The 13,801-nt window shown below is 41.2% G+C and overlaps 1 protein-coding gene across 1 annotated transcript in view; it reads left to right on the top strand.

Moving 5' to 3' along the window:
• LOC124788302 (tetratricopeptide repeat protein 1-like) overlaps window positions 1-10,086 on the top strand; it is a 36,353-nt gene extending 26,267 nt beyond the window's left edge. The window contains exons 4-5 of the mRNA XM_047255532.1: window positions 9,687-9,741; window positions 9,825-10,086. Of these exons, the coding sequence (XP_047111488.1) occupies window positions 9,687-9,741; window positions 9,825-9,949 (180 nt within the window). The 3' untranslated portion in view covers window positions 9,950-10,086. The remainder of the gene's footprint in view (window positions 1-9,686; window positions 9,742-9,824) is intronic.
• Window positions 10,087-13,801: the final 3,715 nt, after the last annotated feature.

Raw genomic sequence — 13,801 nt, 5'->3', positions numbered from 1 at the left:
TGCTATTTTTTCTTCAAAATATTCCATACTCACCTCAAAAAAGTGTAAAATTAGATGTTTCGATCTCAGTGTTAGGTGGTTCTTTTTCTAGCCCACATAATCTTAGTTTGCATTACTCGTCCATACACAAGAAATTTCTCAAGTGTCACACATTTATGTATTTCCTGTGACCAAAAAGTAATCCTGTCTCCTTAAAGCTTGACATACCTTACATGTAATGATTTTGTCAGTGTCATTAAAAAGGCAAAAACTTTTCCGTGCATTTTCTCAATATGTCCAAGCATTCTGTTGGAGTTATGCTTGTCACTATCAAATAAACTTGTCATCTGGAAAGAATTAATAGAGATATGCATCTCATCATTAATGTTTGATCAACAGTTATTGAGTTTGTTATGGCTATAAAAACCAGTCATAACTTGTAAACAGCTGTATGAATTTTTGTTTATAATTTGTGAATGTTATTTTTAACCCTTTGAAAGTGGCGGACATGCTTGCTACTTGACTGTTGCATCGTCATCAGTAATCCAGCTAGCTGCTTGACAAGTGCCTTGCACTGCAGCTTACCTGCACCTGAATTACCCAGAATGACCTATGTTGCTCCATGCAGAATATTTTCTTTGAGTTTAGCCATTACCGATACAACATAGATACAATGAATGTGCCAGTTATTCAGACAGTTAAGTTTCTGACTCTGAAACTTCACTGCATATAAATAATTGAAAAACTCAGAGTTATTTTAATTATTTCCTTAACTTAAATATTTTCTACTACTATTTTAGTAGTTTATGATGAAAGCAACACTCACCTTTGGCCAGTGTTTCTTACCATCTGCTCCTCTCCATGTATTCCTCGCTATTTTAACTGAAGGAATAGTAAAACAAATCACAACTTACTTGAGGATATTTTTGTTGGTGAAAAAATCATAGTACATTAATTGTAAGGGGAAGGGATGTACTGACCATCTGTTGTATTGCTCTGATGTCAGCATTTACTGTGAACCACAATATAAACTTTTTCACTCCAGTTTATTGAATACATTTCATGTGAGCTTTTTGTCATTTTATGTATAATTTATTCTTTAAACTATAACAGAGGGCTTAATCAAAGGATATATTTTCCAGCTGCAATAAGTACACTGTGTAAATAGTGTTAGTAAAGCACAAATATTGCTGCCCTGGGTAGTAGCTAATCAAAATGCTATTTTAATTTTGATTTACTTTTTGTGAACTTTAAATAGTTGACTATCTACGAATGACTTTCTTTTGAGCAGTGATGCTTAATGTTGTTTTTTTTTTTTTTTTTTTTTTTTTTTTTATATATATATATATATATATATGTATATATCCAATCTGAAATAAACACTCCAGAATCCAAAATGTCAAACAGTTCCTGTTCGTCAGTGCTAATTTAACTTCTCTCCCCATTAAATTGAAGTTAAATTATTATGACTGAATTATATTTTGTTACTTGAGTGGAAACTTTTGGGCAAGAGAAGTCGCTCCTCCATTATTTTAGCACAGATATATGCCACACTTCCTGCTATACATGTAATTCCTAATTGAATTCTCAAGTGTATAAAACAAAATTATTAGACATATCTAAAAAGAAAGATGATGAAACTTACCAAACAAAAGCGCTGGCAGGTCGATAGACACACAAACAAACACAAACATACAAACAAAATTCTAGCTTTCGCAACCAATGGTTGCCTCGTCAGGAAAGAGGGAAGGAGAAGGAAAGACAAAAGGATATGGGTTTTAAGGGAGAGGGTAAGGAGTCATTCCAATCCCGGGAGCGGAAAGACTTACCTTAGGGGGAAAAAAGGACAGGTATACACTCGCACACACACACATATCCATCCACACATACACATACCAAAATTATTAGACAGTTACAGTTCATAATCATACTATGTCTGCCTCTCGATATCGAGGTTAGCACCTGGAATAAAATTTCTTTAGCTCTGCAGAATGCCAGCAATCATTGACTCTGAAAATTCATAACATAGTCAGAGGCACAATCGTATGCCATGGGGAAGCCGTCTTGGGTGCTATGATGTATTCACTCTGCAGCATGGGAATCAGTGTCAAAGTTGTGTATTAATTTCAATAAAAGTCCAAAAATTAATCTCTCAAAATAGAGCATAAATGAATGTGTTGCAGGCTTTACTGATTTTCTAGGATACAAAGTTCCCTACTAGTTACGACGTATCAAATAATGTTCTTCTGAGCCACGGACAAGGGAGAAGTTAAAATACCCAACGAATAAAATGTGTCTTTTCCATTAATGAAATTATATTTTTCCATAAATGATTTTCAAAGCTACATTTCAGGCTACATTATCCTCTTGTATGAGATGAAATGTTATCATAATTAATTAAATTTCATTCCATATTCAGAATGGCAGCTTACAACAATGCCGCTAATTACAGTTCCACTGCAATCCTACTCTCCACAATTCTAATCAGAAGTCAACCTGTCCATTGTACAAGTAATGTTCCACATTATATCCACAAAGTTTTTATATCAAGAGTCATAGATAATCTGTCTTTCACAGTTGTAATGAGTCTTTGACCCGTATAGATGACTTACACAGTTACGCAAAAACATTTGCTCTTAAAAAAAAAGACAGAGAAAATGGTGATACTACACGATCACAGTAACTCCTCCATAAACAACTTTCAAGGGAGATGTCTAAGTACTAGAAAAAAACTCTTCAAATATATAACATTACATTTTTAGCATATAATTCCAATAAAATTTCACTAGGTAACCTTCAAAATTAAAAAAAATCAATGTATCTGAGCCCTTTTCATTGGTGCCCCAGTAATAGTTACACATTGGAAGTAGTCAGTTAAGTACAATTGTGCTTCATTGACAAAATGTTTGCTGGGTTTCATTTGTGTACTTCGTAACAGATATTACTGCATCATAAACGCATGAAGTCTGTGTTTTTCAGCCCAGAAATTCATCTGAAGAGAATCTTCAAAGTCAGTTACTCAAACGTGTTCAAATTCTTTTCGCTTCTTCTGTATGTACTATTCATTCTTTTTTATCTGGGCTTTGGATTGGAAATGGCAAAGTGACGGTTCTTTTTTGAGTTTGTGCATGGTGCACACGGGGCCCCGAGCTATTGCATCTCATTCTTCATTTCCTAGCTGCATTTCCTTCTCCCTAACCCCTCCTTGCCTATCCCCACTCCTTCCCCTCTCCTGGAGTTCTGATTTATGTCGACCTGGCTATTCCCCTGGTTTCCTGTATGGGTTGCAGTTTTGTTCCTTTTGCCTGTTCTTTTGTGCTTTTGGTGTTAAAGTCACCACTTGAGGTTTGACCTCTACTTCAGAATTTCCTGTTTTTAGTGTGAGCCATATGGGGAAGTACTCCCTCCGTAGTATCTAAGGTGTGGATCCCTCACCCACCCACCTTCCTTCCCCTCTCCCTTCCCCACTGTAGCCCACTTCCACCATGGTAGGTCACCAGCATGTGTAGCCAGTCTGTGTGGTGGGGCTGTTATGTACCCATATGGCTGAGCCTCCTGACAACACAGGGATCACACTACTGATACCTGAGCTGTTCCCTCCCAGTGTACGACACTGGACTCACATTCAGGAGGACGACGGTTCAATCCCCCATCCAGCCATCCTGATTTAGGTTTTCTGTGATTTCCCAAAGTTGCTCCAGGCAAATGCCAGGATGGTTCCTTTGAAAGGGTGCCGCAGACTTCTTCCCCGTCCTTCCCTAGTCTGATGAGACTGATGACCTTGCTGTCTGGTCTCCTTCCCCAAGCAACCCAACCCTCCCCTTTTATGCCAAGGAGTGGTTGCTTATCGTCTTGGAGCATCGGAACTCCCGGCAATGACCATTGTGCCAGAGGACCCTTGCTGAGGCTGGGTGGCATCCAAGGGGAGAGCCCCTGGTCAGAGTGGGTGGTATCAGGGCAGATACTTGGTGCATGAAGCATATCAAGCTGCAAAAAATTGGCCTCTCTCAAATGGCCGTCTCTTCAAATGGTGAAGGATCCTTGATTGCTGCTTCGTATGATCAGGCAGCCTTCCCTTCACTGGCTACACCATGGGAGGAGGGCCGAGCTCGCCATCTTGGGCTGAAAGCCTTTCCCCGTTACCTCGTGTGTACTAGGATGGATAGATACACATTCACCACTACAAAGCCATTGTTATTCGTGGAAAATATTGAGGACAAGCTTAGTGGAGTGGAGTCTATGTGTAAGATGCCTCGGGCTCCCTGTTGATCAAAGCTGCTTCTGCCACTCAATCCACAGCTATTCATGCCTGTAATCATCTTGGCAATGTCCCGGTGTCTTGTCACTCCTCACCTATCCCTGAATATGGTCCAGGGAGTAATTTTTCATAGGGACCTCATCCTGCAAACTGATGAGGAACTTTGGGCTAATCTGGCGTTCATTTTGTTCTATGTGTGCAGAAGGGTTGCAAAGACAACTGCACTGATACTGGTGCCTTCATTCTGGCATTCGAGGTGATACCCTCCCAGAGAAGGTCAAGGTTATGTGCTACAGATGTGAGGTGAAGCCGTACACCCCTCCACCTATGCTGTGCTTTCGGTGCTTCTGTTTTAGGCACATGTCTTTCCGCTGTATGGCGGTCCCTTTGTTCTGCCGCCTGTGTGTGTGTGTCAATTCTGCTGACTGCCAATCCCCTCGCTTGCCGAATTACCCAGCTTACAAGAGAGAAAAGAAGATCCAAGAATACAAGTCCCTGCATTGCCTGTCTTAAGCTGAGGCTCGCCGGAAGTATGAGAGACTCCATCCAGTGTCACTATCTTCAAATTTTGCCTCTGTTACTTCCTTTCCTCCACTTCCTCCCTCGTCCTTACCCCAGCCCCATCCCACTCTCCACTCCCCCTCCCCTGCAGTTCCCACAACCTCCCATCAGGGAGCTGCTCCCCCTTTCCGGCCGAAGAAGCGCCCCCTTTCTTCAACATCTGCCGGTGATGGCGCTCCCTCCCAGGACCCCTCTCCCCAGCATATCTCAGGCCAAAAGACTGTTACCACCACTCGGCCATGAGGTGCACCATCTGTGTGCCCCAAGGTTGCCTGCTCTCTTTTGGTTCCTGTACTCATCCTGTGCCCTGCCCCCCTCCACCTCAGAAAGAGAAGAAGAAGAAACATAAATCCCTAGACAAGGCACCCCCGTGGCCCCTGAGGTGCCATCTCCCCCCTCGCAACCAGAGTCTGACATGTTATTTATGGATGTCACCCCATCCCTGTAGGTGACAACTACGACCAAGTGACCTGACCTCCTCGGCTTCTTCACGTCTACCTTGGACCCAGGATCATCCAATGGAATTGCAATGGATACTATCGTCACCTACAGGAAATGCAATGTCTTGTCTCCTCTTATTCTGCATTCTGTCTCGTTCTTCAAAAAACATATTTCCATGATGACCACTCTCCAACTTTTCATGGTTATTGGGCATTCTGTCAGAACTGTGCTGGTCCTGGGGTGGCATATGGCGGGGTCTGCACTTTGGTTCGCTCCTATGTCATTAGTGACTGGATCCCCCTATGTACCACCTTGGAAGCGATAGTGGTTAAAGTGCAAACGACTCTGGAAATCACCATTTGCAATGTCTACCTCCCTCCAGGTTGGCCACTTGTTTATGTTGCACTGTCTACCTTAATCCAGCAACTCCGACCCCCATTTCTCCTCCTTGGGGACTGCAATGCCCACCATCCACTGTGGGCGAGTGTCACTGCAGTGGGTAGGGGTATCCTAATTGATCAACTTATCACGGACCTCGATTTGTGTCTCCTCAGTGATGGTTCCCCTATCGACTTTAGTGCCGCTCATGGCACCTTTTCTGCCATCAATCTCACGATCTCCTTCTCTGCCCTCATGGCTTCCCTACATTGGTCATCACATGATGACCTTCGTAACAGTGACCACTTTCCAGTGATTTTATCGTTCCCCCTGCTGCTGCCAGGCAGACAGGCCCACACATTGGGCATTCTGCAGGGCCAGTTGGCCTTTATATATGTCGGCTGTCCACTTTAACACTGCCTTCTCAAATTCCATTGCTGTAGCTGTGCAAAGCTTCTCTGCCTCTCTTCCTTATGCTGCTGGCACTGCTGTCCCCCTATCTTCAGGTCCCCCTCGTCACCCACCAGTATCGCGGTGCACCAAGGATGTCACAGTCACTGTCCATGACCACCAACAGGCACTGCAGCAATTGAAGCGATAACCTTCACAGCCCAACCTCCTCACTTTTAAGTGTCTCCACCTTATTAAGCTAAGTAAAAAGGAATGCTGGGTGCCTTGTTTCTTATGCAGTCACCATTCACCAATTCCCTGACCATCCCATACACGCTGTGCTCTTCGCCAATGAGGGATGTCTCCCTCCTAACACCTGCCCATGGGTGGGATTGCCGGTTGGCATGCTCCTCACTTCCCTCTCTCAGAATCTCCATCTCCACTCACTGGACTGTACCCCATGTCTTTCCTCCCTTACCTCCCTCCTTGGATGGTGCCTAAACCACAGATTAGGACTGATCTATTCCAGGGTCCTAAGGTCTGTCACTCCTATAGTTTTCCAGCGTCTTGTCTGTGCCATCCTTGCAGAGTTTCAGGGTGCCACCATCTTTTACACTGATGGTTCTAAGACCATCGATAAGGTGGGATATGCTTTCATGCCTTCTACTGGCTTCGAACACCATTTACTGCCAGGATCATGTAGTGTGTTCACAGCAGAGCTAGCCATTCACGTGGCCCTCCTTTTTGTTTCTCAGGCCTCCCTCCACAGTGTTTTAATTTGTTCAGTCTCCACGAGCAGCTGCAGGCTATTGGTCAATGCTACTCTTGTCACCCTTTGGTCTCTGCTATCCATGACCTTCTCTTTGCCATTGAGCATGCCACCTGTTCATTGTCTTTCTCTGGGTCCTAAGTCAAGTGGGCATCCCAGGGAATGAATTGGCCAACCGTTTGGCTAAAGAAGCAGATACATACCCCCATTTCCTTTCATGATTCCAGCTGCGGATATGGGGATCAATGTCAAATCTCACTTTGCCCAACAGTGGGATGCCATCTGGAGTGCTACTGATCATAATAATAAACAACACACAGTCAAGGAGTCCACTGCAGTATGGGGCACTTCTCTCTGCCCCTCTCGGAAGGAGTCCACTGTTTTATTCTGTTTACGCATTGGCCACACCCGTCTCACTCATTGTTTCCTGCTACGTAATACCCACCCCCACAATGTGGTTGTGGTGTCGGACTGACAATATCTCACATATTGGTGGCATGTCCCCTTCTTTCGACCCTTCATGCTAAGTATAGTCGTCCTGCTTCCTTAAGTTTAATATTAGCAGACGATCCACGGATGGTTGACCTGGTCGTCGGTTTACTCCGTGAAAGTGGGTTTTATTTCCAGATATAAGGCGCTCCTTTAGTCTTGGAGCAGGAGAGGGTAGTTGTGGTTGGGACTCCTTTTGCAGCTTTCACAGTCTGAGACCCCATCATCACCCCCCTTTTTTCCCCCAGTTTTTAGATTTAGTCTCACCTTTTATGCTTTCACTGTGTTTGTTTAATGTTCATTCTTTTATAATTCGACTCCTCTACCTGAATCCATCCACTTTTAGGAGACCCTCTTTCTTATATAACCCACTTTGGAATCGCATGACTGATGACCTCACCGTTTGGTCCGATACTCTCTCAATCAATCAATCAACTACCTGACAACAGAGTTTACATACTTGTACAAAACTCTCCACAAGAATGAAACTTCGAAACCCAAATCATTTGTGCTTTCTAGACAAATAAAAGGTGAAATAGGACAATGAAAAGAACATGGGTTTGGCATTCCTAGCCTTAAGCAAAAGTGCTTACTGCCCAGGTAGATAAATTCAAGGATAATTCAGATTTGAATTGCTTTTTTGGTGACAGGTAATGTTACAAAAGCAATATTTTTCTTTTTATACTTTTTGTCCTTCAACACATTTATTTACCAGAATGGCAGCTTCCTCATAAAAATATGAGTACTTCAGCAACCTATTACACATTTATTGTTGACTACTTTACCATTACTGAAGTTTTGCCCACCTGAGCCTCCTACACGAGCGAAAAAGAACGTTTGAGATATGATCAGTGAATTGGTTTGATTTTTTAGCTGGTTAAAGCTGCTGTGTGCAGCTGAAGATTGTTATTCAATAATATTGGCAGTATAGTTTCTTGCAGTAGGTAGGTTCCGTATTAACCAACTACCTGCAATATTATTCTGCATCCATCAGCCTTCCATCACAATGAAAATCAATGTGCAACACACATTTTGTATCCTGAATGACAGTTGCTAGAAGTTGTGTGTCTAACGGGTTTGTTCTGGCTTTGACTGCAATATCCCCCACACCTTTTCCCAATATCCCCCACACCCTTTCCCCTTTTAAATTTGTCTTATTTTTTCTGGTGTATAGTGAAAACCTGAATCTTGTCACTTGAAAGTCACTTCCTCTCACTGAGGACACATGGGACCCACCTTATTGATATCTTGTGATATCAAAGATCTTTTTCTGATAATAGTATGAACACTCTCACATTCAGTGAGATGTTGACATCAGCTGAGCATTGGTAATTTTCTATATTGTTATGGTCAGTGACAATGTTTTCATTAGTCATACCCAACCATGAAGGACAATAGTGAGCTTTGTCTTCAACATGGTCATGACAGTGGAAACATCACTGACCCATTCAAACACTTCGGTCTTTCCAAATAGAGCAGCTGCAAACTTTGTTTCGTCTTGTTAAAGTCTCATCGTATTTGTCATCTTCTTTAACGTGGAAATGAATAATACTGTGTTGCGCAACAAGGGGGAGATGGTTATAAGTGCTGCACTCAACTGATGGACAGCTGTTATGGAATGACAAGGGAAGAGTTGGCTTGGAATGATGTGAGTGCCTCAGCCAACAACTACTAGCAATCCATGGTGCTTCTGGCTTTTTCACCATGCACAGTGTGGAAGTTTGGCTTAAATTCGTTTGAATTGTGGACAGTGTGGTGTGTACAGAACTGGGTATGAATGTGGACCCCAGTATATAGGGCCAACATAGCATTGTAATTTCATTGTCAAGATATTACCTTATTTTGAATGCTCAGATGTTACCAGTAATTAGTTCTGAGCCTCTTGTGATCAAAAAGAAGCAGTGGGAGTAAGTGTAAAAGTGATTTGCTGAAGCAGAACAGAAATTTCCATCTAAATTAAACTCCCTGCCACATTACACTGCCACCACCACCACCACCACCACCACCACATTGGGCAGTGTGTGACTGGTCCATCTGGTGTTCTGTTGGGAAAGCAGAGGTGTAATCCAGAATCTATAAATAACAGCTTCCACTTCACCAGAACAGGAGTAGAATATTTATTGAAACATTGTATTGGGGTGAATTTATCTTTTTGCTGATAATCAAGAAAATTTTGCCATATTGTTGATATGAAAACTTTACTTTAAAAGTTATTTCTTAACATAACTAATTCACCAAAACTGATGTTACCTATGGTCTCATTTTCAGTCATAGCTAAAAACATCTGGCCAAAGTCTCTTGTGAACATAATTCCCAATCATATTTATTGAAGCTATTGCATTGATAGATCTGTTTTCAGTTCACAGAGTTTGAAGTACCTTTTTTGACATCCACACTGTATAATAATTTTCTGTGTTGCAGAGATTACCATATGAGATAGAACAGAGAAATGAAAAATTGAAAACGGAGATGCTATGTAAGTAAAGCAAAATTAATTCCTATTGTCCGAGAGAACAAAAGTAACAGAACAAGCTAACGGAAGTATTGTCACTGTTTCAGCAAAACTGAAGGATTTGGGTAACATGATACTTCGACCATTCAACCTTTCAACTGAAAATTTTGAACTCAAGAAAGATCCAAACTCTGGTGGCTATTCAGTTAATTTTAAGCAGAATCCAAGATGAAAAATTGTGATAATGAATGTAATTTATTGGCACATGGACTGTTGTACAATTTTAACAGTCCTTTCTTGTGACTGCATCTTTCTGTGATATATTATATGATATTACAATATGCACCAAAATAAATAAAATTTACTCATGATGCTAGTCAGTGAAAGCTAATTTTGAAGATACAAGTCAGGACCATTAGTGCTTGTGATACCATTTTATTAAGTTTATTGTTTTTAAGACACATGTAGTATTAGCTAAATAGTAGGGCTGTTGGTGTAATAAGAATCCTAATTGTAAGTGTGAAAAGTTAGTGTTTTCCTTCAGCACTTCAAATTAGTTGCAAATATGTACTTATTGTGGATTTGGCAAATAACAGACAAATATGACTTCATTGAAGTATTAATGTAGAAAAGTTATTAAAACAGATGAAACTATGTTAGTTTGTTAAATGTTGTGGAAACCAGTGATTAACATTGTGTGAGCACATATTATACTGCCATAGTTTTTCATCAGTTCATGAATTGTTTTCAAGGCAGAACTGTTATATATAAATAGCAGTTCTTGTGATATCATATCATTATATGATTTTGGGTAGAAGGTGCTGAGGAGTATTACGCATAGAGCTATAACTTCCAATAAATATTCATGACTACCACTGTGCAGTGATAACAAACTAAAGCTGAATTTTATTGATTCAGACAAAGTTATGCATTTCCAAGTGTCAAAAGGTGATTGACATTGAGTTGTGTTGGTAGCATTAATTTACATTTCTTTGAAGACATCTTCTGAAATGATTAAGGTTTCCAGCAATAGGGAGGGGAAAACTAAGAAATACAAGAAGAAAGTATGCTACTATCCTCATATATCTTTTTACTTCAGATGAATTTCAAATCATTTCTGTGTCTTCAGTTGAATTGAATTAATAATTACAGACTGTAATGTAAGTTTTGTTTTTGCCTGATTTTAGTGGACACAGGTTACTTTTGAAAAACTGCGCACAGTTGCATTTTCCAGTTTTCACCTTGTGGAGATACAAAACTGGTTACCCAAAATTGAGCATGAAACTTAGCAACACCTAGATACGTACACTTTAAATAAATCTGCTTGATGGTTATTCAAATCACACATAATGTACCATTAAGATGGGTTTTTATGTTTTCAATTGATATTCAGTATAATTACATCAATCTCAAATATATAAAGTAAATGTTCATGTAATGTACACTTTTCAAAACAGTTTGGGAATTGGAGATGATATCCTGTCATATCCCGAGCTGACTGTTATGGCTGGAGTGGCTGAGAGTATATGCAACAACACTATGAAAAGGGTAGATTGCTACTCATTGTAAAGATGACACGTTGAGTTCCAGACAAGCACAGTGAAAAGACTATTACGCATTTGATCATCCGGCCAAAGCATTCTTTTGAAAAGAAGGCGCGCACACACACACACACACACACACACACACACACACACACACACACACACACACACACAAAAGTAAGTAAGCAAGCAAGCAAGCAGACATCACACGCACGTGACTGCTAGCTCTGGACTCTGAAAAAGTCTGGCTGGAGCAGCTGTAGGTAATGGTCATGTGTGTGTGAGGTGTGCTTGCTTGCTTGCTTTGTGTGTGTGTGTGTGTGTGTGTGTGTGTGTGTGTGTGTGTGTGTGTGCGTGTGTGTACTGAGTGCATTTCTCAAAAACTGGCACCCTAAGAGTTGTCTATTTTCAATCCTAATTTTTCAGTATTATACAAATAACAGTGATGTAATATCTGAATGTAATCTGTCAAATTTTGATGGGATAAATGTTAGTAAATGGTATAGAGATGTCCCATTCGGATCTCCGGGCGGGGACTACTCAAGAGGATGTCGTTATCAGGAGAAAGAAAACTGGCGTTCTACGGATCGGAGCGTGGAATGTCAGATCCCTTAATCGGGCAGGTAGGTTAGAAAATTTAAAAAGGGAAATGGATAGGTTGAAGTTAGATATAGTGGGAATTAGTGAAGTTCGGTGGCAGGAGGAACAAGACTTCTGGTCAGGTGACTACAGGGTTATAAACACAAAATCAAATAGGGGTAATGCAGGAGTAGGAGGAGGATATTAGTGTTTAACGTCCCGTCGACAACGAAGTCATTAGAGACGGAGCGCAAGCTCGGGTGAGGGAAGGATGGGGAAGGAAATCGGCCGTGCCCTTTCAAAGGAACCATCCCGGCATTTGCCTGAAGCGATTTAGGGAAATCACGGAAAACCTAAATCAGGATGGCCGGAGACGGGATTGAACCGTCGTCCTCCCGAATGCGAGTCCAGTGTGCTAACCACTGCGCCACCTCGCTCGGTGCAGGAGTAGGTTTAATAATGAATAGGAAAATAGGAATGCGGGTAAGCTACTACAAACAGCATAGTGAACGCATTATTGTGGCCAAGATAGATACGAAGCCCACACCTACTACAGTAGTACAAGTTTATATGCCAACTAGCTCTGCAGATGACGAAGAAATTGAAGAAATGTATGATGAAATAAAAGAAATTATTCAGATTGTGAAGGGAGACGAAAATTTAATAGTCATGGGTGACTGGAATTCGAGTGTAGGAAAAGGGAGAGAAGGAAACATAGTGGGTGAATATGGATTGGGGGACAGAAATGAAAGAGGAAGCCGCCTGGTAGAATTTTGCACAGAGCACAACATAATCATAGCTAACACTTGGTTTAAGAATCATGAAAGAAGGTTGTATACATGGAAGAACCCTGGAGATACTAAAAGGTATCAGATAGATTATATAATGGTAAGACAGAGATTTAGGAACCAGCTTTTAAATTGTAAGACATTTCCAGGGGCAGATGTGGACTCTGACCACAATCTATTGGTTATGACCTGTAGATTAAAACTGAAGAAACTGCAAAAAGGTGGGAATTTAAGGAGATGGGACCTGGATAAACTAAAAGAACCAGAGGTTGTACAGAGATTCAGGGATAGCATAAGGGAGCAATTGACAGGAATGGGGGAAATAAATACAGTAGAAGAAGAATGGGTAGCTTTGAGGGATGAAGTAGTGAAGGCAGCAGAGGATCAAGTAGGTAAAAAGACGAGGGCTAGTAGAAATCCTTGGGTAACAGAAGAAATATTGAATTTGATTGATGCAAGGAGAAAATATAAAAATGCAGTAAGTGAAACAGGCAAAAAGGAATACAAACGTCTCAAAAATGAGATCGACAGGAAGTGCAAAATGGCTAAGCAGGGATGGCTAGAGGACAAATGTAAGGATGTAGAGGCCTATCTCATTAGGGGTAAGATAGATACCGCCTACAGGAAAATTAAAGAGACCTTTGGAGAAAGGAGAAACACTTGTATGAATATCAAGAGCTCAGATGGAAACCCAGTTCTAAGCAAAGAAGGGAAAGAAGAAAGGTGGAAGGAGTATATAGAGGGTCTATACAAGGGCGATGTACTTGAGGACAATATTATGGAAATGGAAGAGGATGTAGATGAAGATGAAATGGGAGATACGATACTGCGTGAAGAGTTTGACAGAGCACTGAAAGGCCTGAGTCGAAACAAGGCCCCCGGAGTAGACAATATTCCATTGGAACTACTGACAGCCGTGGGAGAGCCAGTCCTGACAAAACTCTACCATCTGGTGAGCAAGATGTATGAAACAGGCGAAATACCCTCAGACTTCAAGAAGAATATAATAATTCCAATCCCAAAGAAAGCAGGTGTTGACAGATGTGAAAATTACCGAACTATCAGCTTAATAAGTCACAGCTGCAAAATACTAACATGAATTCTTTACAGACGAATGGAAAAACTAGTAGAAGCCAACCTCAGGGAAGATCAGTTTGGATTCCGTAGAAACAC

This window comes from Schistocerca piceifrons, chromosome 3 (genome assembly GCF_021461385.2).
Source record: "Schistocerca piceifrons isolate TAMUIC-IGC-003096 chromosome 3, iqSchPice1.1, whole genome shotgun sequence".
Lineage (NCBI taxonomy): Eukaryota > Metazoa > Arthropoda > Insecta > Orthoptera > Acrididae > Schistocerca > Schistocerca piceifrons.
This window is presented reverse-complemented; position numbering and strand designations above follow the sequence as displayed.